The sequence below is a fragment of the Micropterus dolomieu genome, linkage group LG21, assembly GCF_021292245.1.
Source record: "Micropterus dolomieu isolate WLL.071019.BEF.003 ecotype Adirondacks linkage group LG21, ASM2129224v1, whole genome shotgun sequence".
Classification (NCBI taxonomy): domain Eukaryota; kingdom Metazoa; phylum Chordata; class Actinopteri; order Centrarchiformes; family Centrarchidae; genus Micropterus; species Micropterus dolomieu.
The window spans coordinates 20,367,468-20,377,978 of record NC_060170.1 but is presented as its reverse complement, the minus strand read 5'-3'; the positions used below and the strand labels follow the sequence as shown (position 1 = coordinate 20,377,978).

At 39.9% G+C, this 10,511-nt stretch overlaps 1 protein-coding gene across 3 annotated transcripts in view; it reads left to right on the top strand.

The window, feature by feature from the left end:
• Positions 1–3,500: 3,500 nt before the first annotated feature.
• trim36 (tripartite motif containing 36) overlaps positions 3,501–10,511 on the top strand; it is a 37,276-nt gene continuing 30,265 nt past the window's right edge. For 2 of the 3 annotated variants that reach the window (XM_046034288.1, XM_046034285.1), the window contains exon 1: positions 3,501–3,798. In XM_046034288.1, the coding sequence (XP_045890244.1) occupies positions 3,736–3,798 (63 nt within the window). In that variant the 5' untranslated portion in view covers positions 3,501–3,735. The remainder of the gene's footprint in view (positions 3,799–10,511) is intronic. The other variant, XM_046034289.1, reaches the window with a different exon arrangement.

Below are 10,511 nucleotides of genomic sequence, written 5' to 3'. Positions count from 1 at the left end.
TTCAATCCAGACAAATGTGGCCTAGTTGCTCTTAGATATCCAATCTGGATTAGAGAGTTATAAAAAAATTAAACAGCACTTAATCACACAGTTTGTGATATTTCCAGTTTAGAAAGTGATACAAAAAACAAGGAAAAATAAAAAAATTAATTTTTCCCCTGTGAATACAGCCCAACCCAGATTAAAAATCCCATGACAGCTAGCTGCAGCTGTAGTCTGGGTGTGGTTATGGTCCCCTGTGCAACTGACAACTTACACCTTTGTGGCACCAGACTTCTCTAGTATGAACCGTGTAACCCTATATTGACACCGAGCAGGAGAGGCTGAGGGGAAGAAAACCTAAGTCTGGTTTGGTAAACTTTGATGACGCAGATTTTCTGGCATCCATTGCAGAAAAAAAACAGATCACTGTTGAGTGGATGTATTTGTCAAGCACACATGCAAACCCAGGTGACAGAGGCCTTGATATTTCCACACTCTGTTGTTTTACATGTTTTGTGAGTGGAGCTGTTGCTGCCACACAAGTATACAAACACAGTGTTTACCGCTTTGCATTATGTGATATGAGTGAATCATTTTTAAAGATCCACAGGCTCGTGGTTGAAACTTACCGTACATGTGCTTCCACAACAGCTGCATTCTCTGTATTATTATTATTTAACTTGAATCAATTCTGCTTAGTAAAACACACTAATCGATGCATTGATTATTCAGTCAAGCAGAGTGCACTGTGGCTCAGTTATGGCTCAGTTATGAGGCTTTTTATGGGGCAGTCAAGTGTCATCTCCACAGATATCACACACGAGCACTGGGATCATCTTTGTCCCAAGGGTGTATTGAAATGTTCAGGAAAAGTAGAATGTAGCCACTGCAGATGCTGCACTTGACCAGTGAGCCAAATGAATAAACGAGGACCCCTTTATACAGGGTTAATATGTTGTAACTTTATAAATGGTTCATAGTTAATTAAAATCCTCCTCCATCATGTCACTTGCTTTATCTTTTTAGCTCTTCAATTTAGCATGAAGACCACTCAAATGATCCGTTCATTAGCTTTGAAAAGGGTTGCAGAGATTTTTTTATTTTTTTGTTTGTCATTAAATTAAAGGCATTTCTTTATTGTTGATCTTTTAACATCTAGTATTGGTGATGACTTTTTCACTTGCTATGCCATAAACAAAAGTAAGTAACACATGACACTATTAATGACCGCTGGATAAATTGCCATGTTGCCAGATTTGGTGGGGACATTCATGGTTCCCAGACCGTTAATCCTAATGACTTTTGTGTGACCCTTGACTTTTCCTCCAGTGCCCCCATGGCTATAACATTTGGTTTTGGGAGTGGAATGTCTCAACAACTATTGGATGGGTTCCCATGAAATTTGGTGCTGACATTCATGCTCCCTGTGACTTCAGTAATCCCAAATTTTTCCATCTAGCGCCACCTTCAGGTTTATGCCTCAGCTGTGCTTTTTGTGAAGTACCTAAATTAGCAAATGTTAACATGCTAACACGCTAAACTAAAGACACCAGCATGTTAGCAATGGCGTTGTCAGCCTGGTGGCATGACAGTAGCACTTAGCTTAAAAGCCTCGCTGCTAGCATGTAGACTTAAAGTCATCTGCACGACCAGGAAACCCAAAAGTTGTTTTTAATGATGACTTAGGCTATAACTTCTATTGAGTCTGTCATTATCAGTAAATAATTTGAAGGGAGTGATTCTGCAGAAGGATTGTTAATATCTGAACTAAACTACCAAACAAATACATATATAGAGCCTGGAGTTCAGCCAAGCAGGAAGCTTCTGGTCAGCTATCTGATGAGAACCCGGAAGTCCCTTAAACCTGCATTCTATCGAGCGGCCAGCAGGGGGCGACTCTTCTGGTTGCAAAAATAAGTCTGGCTCCGTTAGGAATAATGGTAAAATGATCCTACTTCTCAGCTGAATAATTACCTCAGTAAACACTTTCCTAATGAGTTTACGGCCCCATTTATTTTAAAATAGACCATAATGCAGAGTAGGCCTATGCTTCAGCACGGGATTATCTGTGATTGACAAATCGTTACCTTGGCGACCTGTCAATCTGGCTAGAGTGACTCGTACCCACGGCACTGTGTAAATTTAACCAGTGCTTTTGAAAAAGTTTATTAGGAGTTGGTTGTTCACTTTCTCTGGTGAGTACATTTAGTTTTAAGCCTGTTGTTCACTAGGCAAAATTGTCAGCCCTGTTAAAATCACAGTTAACGTGAATTACAGATGCACCTAAACAAGCTAGCTAGCTCCATATACCACTGTCCAAATATGGTCACATCCAGTGCCACTGGTTGCAAAAAATCAACATGGCGGCGGCCTATTGGCCAAACTCGAGGCTTCAAAACAGCAGTCGTCTCCCACTCTCTCTCTCCCATTGCCCCTTCTCCCCCCATCACTCCTGTGTACCAGCCCAAACTGTTGCAGATTGGCTGGAACAATGTTGTGTGGCAAGGTCCACACCACTTTCTTTGTTGTCCATTTACAGAGCCAGGGTTTTGTAGGAAAAGCACACACAAAACTGAGAACTAGCAAACTCTAAGGAAATATTCCTTGGATTTAACAAAAAAAGAATAGGCTATTGGATTATGATCACTTACTATCTCTTTAAAGCTACAGTTACAACTTCTAACTAAACTCAATTTTTATTCTAAATGCCCAGGTAATAAGATTTTCCATCTCACCATGGAGATGACTCCACTTCAGCAGACAGTGCTTCTGGAAACAATGCTCTGTTAGTAGATCAGTTATTAGTTTTGTCATGCACCGTTTGGTCCGTCAGGGCAGTCTGCCCGTTTGTCCCCCCTCCACATGCTCAATGGGGTGGAATATGTCTGCATGAAGCCACGAGGCCATCTGGTGACGCGGAACAAGTGGCATTGCCAGAAAAATTAAAAACACGAACTTAATCCGGCCTCGCACAGTCGCCGAGCGTTCCGGCTCATGCATGAAACAGGTCTGACTCTGTCACACAGCCTACACGAGGCGTAGGGACAACTATGAAAGAAAAAAACCCACTATGAGACCAAAGAGCTGCAGTCACATATTTGGGTCGCAATGAGCAGAAATCAGACCATATAAAGCAACATATTCGCACATGAGCGCGCGGCCAGTCGTGCGTAAATGCCCAACTTGACTGAATGCAGCGCTGCCAGATTTAAGACCCGACCCCACCCCCTCGCCCCCTTTAATCTTCAGCCTGAGATTATTATGGTTATTTCTAGTGATTGATGGACACAAACGGATTGAGTGCTGGTTGATAAATGGCAGGACAGGAGGATACAAAGAGCTCTGTGAGTCGAGACATCGCCGCTGAGGGATGATGTAGACTCCAGAGAGAGAAGGAGGGAGGTGGTACAGTACTGAAGAGACGAGGGCGGGGTTTTCCCTCCAAGATGAGGCAAACTAAAAAGAAAATTGGCTTCTTACTGCAGACGCATGTACTGTAGATTCTACGGACAAACACATAAGCCCGCACAGAGAGGGAGGAGGGATGCGAGAGGGGATGGTGATGGAGGTCTGGGGAGCGGCTTTTCTCTCTTGATGTTGTCTCACCTCCGCTGTGAGGCTGTGAGGCTTTTGATCCCCTTTCTTTAAGCCACAGCTGCGGTTTCTGTGTGTTGTTCTACTACATTTTAATATACCTGTTTGCTGGCCGGGTTGTCTACTGTCCATCTATCATCATCCTCATCATCTGTAGCCATGTCGGACTCTGAGGACATGACGGAGTTCGCCAGCATCGTGGAGCGGATCGAGCGGGGCGAGGTGAGTCTCATCCGGATGATTTACGGTCCTCCTGACAGCAGCGGTCTGTCTGTCCACATGCTCCGATGGCAGCAGCGCAGGGCCGGTCTGCTGGGTTTTCAGGGGATAGAGAGGGATGCTGACAAACCCAGACCTGTCTATTCTATTCTAGTATATATTCTAGTCTAGCTGTTTTAATCTTATTAAACTTCATTCATTGATATCCCATTATAGCCCATAGTATTATACCACTATCTACACTACACTGATAGGCATATTATAACATGATCTATGGTATTAAAAGGTTTGCTTTTGTTTTATTAATTGAATTACTGAGACCCACATTCTATACCACAATGTCAGGTGTATGTCTCTGCTACTCTAATCATATGAATACCAAACCTATTCAGTTCAATTAAATTAACCAGTGATGTATTATTCAAATATTATCTGATGTGTTCCCCATAATTCTATTCTACACTCTATTATAACACTGTAATGAGACCCTAATCTGTTGTATTAATTGAATAGTCTATAGATAGACCCACACATACAGTATTATCTATCTATCTATCTATCTATCATTTTCTATTCTAACATTGCAATGGGTAAAAATAGGCATTTAGTGTAGTCTGTCCTGTTCCTGTTAAATATGTTAGGTGTATGCCTCTGCTATACATCATATTAACCCCAACACTATACATTTCAAAAATTTTTATATAATCTCACATTTTCGTCTGCCCTGTATTATTTTACATTATAGTGTTATGCCAAAATAACTCTGATATTCTCTATGATACTCTAAGGTATTAGAAGAATTAATAGACCCTTTTCTGTTGGCAAAAAAATGAATAACCCACACATTCTCTATTCTAGTCTATTCTATTGAATTCTATGTCGAGGCGTTGTGGCTTTAAGGCATAGGCTTCTCTTCTATTCTTAGAGAAAAAAAACGTGAACATAAAGAGTTTAATTAGAGGCTTCAGTCGCTGAGTGCGTTGGTAGTTAGATAGTGCTGCAGGCAGATCACAGACTCCTGTCAATATGTGGGACACTTGGCAGCAGCTGTGTGTTGAGACGGGGCACTGGGTTACTGAGGTGTGTATGTGTCTGCGTGGGGGTGGGGGTCTTTAACCATTTCAGACTGGCAGAATGTGTTGAAATGCATCTCTCCTTCCCACACAATCTCTGACATTCATCCATGCATGCATGAGCTGTGTGTGTGTTTCATGTGTCTGATGAAGAGAGAGAAAGAGCAGATTGTACACGTGATTTACTCAGTGGCCTGCTACAGTTGCTGAATTAAGTGATATTTTAAAATGTAATCAGGCTTGTCTTGCACAATGAGGAACAAGGGTTAGTCTTATCTCTGTAGTGTCAGAATGATCAGATAGAATAAGCAACATTAAAATGCCAGTGGTCCTATAGTGAGATATTGTTTGTTGCATCTCTTTCTATACGCTACAGTATCAAAATACATAACAGCACAACAAGAGCCTGCACAGACAGTATGTTCCCTTGAATATCCTTTTAAATCACACTTTGTGTTGAGTGAGTGTTCTCAAAAGTCAATATAATGTGTCACTAAATGCTGAATAGCTGTGTGAAACAGTAAAATACATTCATCGTATTTGGGACAGGGCTACATAGTCCGTGGAAATTCACCAAATATCATACGATTAAGTATTAAAGTTTTGATTTGTCAAATAATATTTACATAATTTTCTCCTTTATAATGTTTTGTTGCATGCCCAGAAAATGCAGCTCTGAAAATGATGCAGAATTTTATAGAGCCATTTGGATGTTTTAGCAGCCAGACAAGCACTTATCCTCTCCCCTGTGTTTTGACTCCCTGTAGGTCAGGGGAAGGCTGCATCCACAGAATATTCAAGTAAAGCATTTTACTTGAATAACTGTGGCAGAAAGCACCTATTAGATCTAGAGATGGATTGAACACCTGTTGCCTCCAGTGAGACTGATAATGTGGAGCTGCAACGGCCCTAATGTTTGTTGCCAACAAATACTGTTGGAAAGGTGAATGATTCAGCGGAGTCCTAAAGATGGCTGCAGTGGCTTCAGTGACAGTGCACAGTTTGGCCAATAGATTCATTCAGACATTTCACCCACTTCACTCTGAGCTGCAGCACAAACATCCCTATACTGCACTTTACTTCCTAAAGAAATTACAGCTCCCTCTGAAAACCCACAAAAAAATGTTACATGGTCCATTTTGTTCCTTGACCAAACATTGTTGGGTTGACCTGCTAAGGGTCCACCAATGTACAATGAAATAAACTGTACATCCACTGCAGCAAGTGATTAGTAGATCATAAATCCCCTGAAACAATGGGAGGGACCTTGGCAAAAGTATAGACCCCTTTCAGAAACCTTATGTGGGGCCAGTACATTAGCCCACTGTGAGGGCAGAAACACTGCAAACCTAAGTAACCTATTTTATATGAACGCTAAGCATGATTGTGTGTGGAACTTGAGAGCTTTTGTTTTAACTTTAGATTTAAAGTACTGATATCGGAGTAAGAATCACTTTTAATGGCCAGGTATGTGTACACATCCAAGGAATTTGACTCCAGGCTTTCATTGCTCTCCATGCACAGTACATACAGAGAACATGCATAAACAAACAGGACAGCAAGCTAATCAGGCACAAATTACAGTGTACAGTACACACAACCATAAACAAAAAAACAACATTTGTAGATAGCAAGACAATAGTGTCATGAAGCACAGTGCAAAAGATGCTGGAATAAAACTCTTCAATTATCAGCAGACCAAAACAGCCAATGAACTATACAAATCAACCACACTGTCAACCTCCTGCACCTCTGTCTTTGCATTACTTAACACACACTGCATACACTACTATGATTGCAATAATGGTATTTCATGCTGGTAACACTGTTATATGTACAAGCTTTTGCATTTATTTTTTAATTGCAGCACCCTTGTCTCTTCATTTTACATTTGTGAGTAGTTTGTTTTGTTTAAGTATAAGTATTTAAGTTGTTAGCCAGGCTAGCAGCGTGGAAACTCTAAATAACTATTTAATGGTTTGCCATGAAAGTTTGATGAAAATTTGTGGCCCCCAGAGGATGACTCTTACGGACACTGTTGCTTTATATGTATTTATACAGGTGCTGGTCATATAATTAGAATATCATCAAAAAGTTGATTTATTTCTGTAATTCCATTCAAAAAGTGAAACTTGGATATTATATTCATTCATTACACAGACTGATATATTTCAAATGTTTATTTCATTTAATTGTGATGATTAAAACTGACAACTAATGAAAATCCCAAATTCAGTATCTCTGAAAATTAGAATATTACTTAAGACCAATACAAAAAAGGGATTTTTAGAAATGTTGGCCAACTGAAAAGTATGAACATGAAAAGTATGAGCATGTACAGCACTAAATACTTAGTCGGGGCTCCTTTTGCCTGAATTACTGCAGCAATGCGGCGTGGCATGGAGTCGATCAGTCTGTGGCACTGCTCAGGTGTTATGAGAGCCCAGGTTGGTCTGATAGTGGCCTTCAGCTCTTCTGCATTGTTGGGTCTGGCGTATCGCATCTTCCTCTTCACAATACCCCATAGATTTTCTATAGGGTTAAGGTCAGGCGAGTTTGCTGGCCAATTAAGAACAGGGATACCATGGTCCTTAAACCAGGTACTGGTAGCTTTGGCACTGTGTGCAGGTGCCAAGTCCTGTTGGAAAATGAAATGTGCATCTCCATAAAGTTGGTCAGCAGCAGGAAGCATGAAGTGCTCTAAAACTTCCTGGTAGACGGCTGCGTTGACCTTAGACCTCAGAAAACACAGTGGACCAACACCAGCAGATGACATGGCACCCCAAACCATCACTGACTGTGGAAACTTTACACTGGACTTAAAGCAACGTGGATTCTGTGCCTCTCCTCTCTTCCTCCAGACTCTGGGACCTTGATTTCCAAAGGAAATGCAAAATTCACTTTCATCAGAGAACATAACTTTGGACCACTCAGCAACAGTCCAGTCCTTTTTGTCTGTATATCATTCTTGTTTTAAACTCTCAGTAACAAAAGTGATTCAGATGTGTTTGAAAGAAAAGGATGGGATCACAGCTAGACAGCTGTCGGTTTGACATGAACGTGCGAACGCACACAGCCATTTATCTCTGCATAGACCATAATGTCAGACTAACAGGTATTGCGGAATAAAACTGAAAGTAGAGCGTTGATGTTTTATCTTTATCATTGTAATATAGGGTGTATTAGTCTATGTGATGCAGTGTTGTTATCAGGAGCTAGAAGTTACTAAGAGCTATCGGTAGAGTTAGTGAAAGGGATGGATTTACACGTGAGAACACAAAACAGATGTCTCTCACAAGATGTTTACAAATGTGTGCGCGAGTGTTTATTTATCGTTCTTGTTTTAAACTCTGAGTAACAAATATTTGAAATGCATGCGCTCGTAAACAGAGAAAAAGGGGCGCCGGAGCTCCACGCCCTTTATAACCGACATGCAGGAATGGGGCGTGCCTCCTGAGTAGTGACGTCACTGACCGAAGGGGGACACACATACGCGAGACGGGATGACCCCGGTACTAATTTGGATTCCCGCCGTTTGAAAAGAGAGTAAACCAAATGCATTCCACCTGTGTTTAAACATGTATTTAGATTACACAAAACAGTCCACACTCTTAACAATGATGGCGATGAGTTAAAAGAAGCTTGTGACTTGTTGTAAACGACGATGAAATAAACAAACAGCGCATCACATCCATATCAGCGTTTGGCTCGATTAGGAAGCGATCATGTGATAAAATATAGTATGAATCTATGCACTAGTATTTGCGCGACTGACGCAATGAAAACGGTATCAATTTAAATGTAATTATTCCTCCTGTTCATCTTGAGAATAAATTGTACTGCATACAAGTAATTAATACGATTCCTGATTAAACGGTGCAACACCTTCGAGGTGTTCTTTTGCAGAAACAGAATCTCAGTTTATATTTATTATCTTCAGTCACGGTTCTTTTTGTGCGCCGCATATTATCTTAAATTATGTTGGGGTTTGTTTGTTTGTCTTAATTTTTTTATAGCGAACTTCAGGGAGAATCAATCAAACAAGTGTCTGATTATTTAGAAAGGCTTTAGGCTTTAAGCTATACTACTCGGAGGTAATATTTCAATATATTTTACACAGATGTAGGACTATTTACTTCAAACAGTTTCATCCTTCTGCGATGTGAGTCACCATTTCTCATTTCTCCTCTTTATGTGTGTACACGTGGTTCATAGTTTACTTACAAGATGCACATTTTCGACGTCTTCAACGAGTTTGTTTTTTATAGATCACAACCTTTGCTAGGGAAGTGGCGTTAGTTGTTGTCACCTATATTGTAATAATATTTCTTTCTACTTACAGTATTGTCCTCTTCTGTGTTACTTTCTTAGACCGATCATGTGTTTTGCCTGCAACATTTTAATTATTAGCTAGTAAACAAAATATATCAGGGCCAAAGTCTTTTTTTTCCCGGTTTTGCAACACAAGCGTCAGACATTAGGATGTGATTTAAGCTGACGTAGATGTCATATCTACTATCCTAACAATAGGAGACAGTTTTAAGAATCTGAGATATAAAAAGGCTTTCAAACTAAAAAATAAAACCTTTGCCACAAGACTTAAAGTCGTGGGAAGAGTCATTTTTGATGGATTGTTTGGACGACGCCGGTGTTCCTTACGGTTACTTGATGATTGATTTTAAAGCTAAGACACCTGATGAATTCAGACTCAGAACTGACTTGCTTTCAGACCTGCCTGTTGTGTATGTGCCTAAGAGAAAGTAAATAAACATGTCTGATCGCATTAAAAGAAACCTGTCTTTACTGCAAACTGCACGGAGCATCTCCATCTCAGAGAGTGAATATTATTAAATCTGCATCACCGGACCTTTTGGTAGCGTTATGCGAAAAACAATGTTTTAAAAGGTAAAATTCCTTTAAATAAGACACAGTATCAAAAGTTTAAAAAGAAGAAGGCGGGGATTAGACTGCTTGCCAATAAAAAGGTTTGCGCTTCAAAGAAAAAGAAGTCGTTGCTTAACCCTTGTGTAGTGTTCATATTTTTGTTATTGTGCCAGTGTTCGTGGGTCTGGTGGACCCGCTGCATTTTGGGGGATTTTAATTCAACACAATCAAACTATTTTATGTTAAAATACTCAACAGATGTTTACTTCATCCCAATTACAAGCAATATAAACAGCATATATTAATATTTTCTCTTTACCTTTGTTAGATCACATTTAAGAATTTAAGTGCTACTCGTTTTTTGGTTTATTTTTTACTAAAAATGACATAAAAAAAGAAAATCAATTATAGTCAAGGTATGAGTGGAAAAATTCAACAAATTTACAAATGAAGCAAGGTTTTTCATAACTATTGACTTTGGTCCTGTGGCTTGTCTTCGTTTTGGAACTAAGTGATGCTCAATCTCATCCTCTTCTTCAAAGTCACTGTCAGACTCTGAATTGTCAGAAATGATATCTTCACATTCTGAAACCTCTTCTTGTACATCATCAAAATCTTCTGTCTCTTCCAAAATCAATTGCAAGGCCCTCTGAGCAGTTAATCTTTTGGCCATCTTGATCAGTTGTGATAAGAAACCACACTGGTAAAACTATATTTATTGTGTCCCGCCCCCAATTTAGAGAAAATAAATATTGGTTC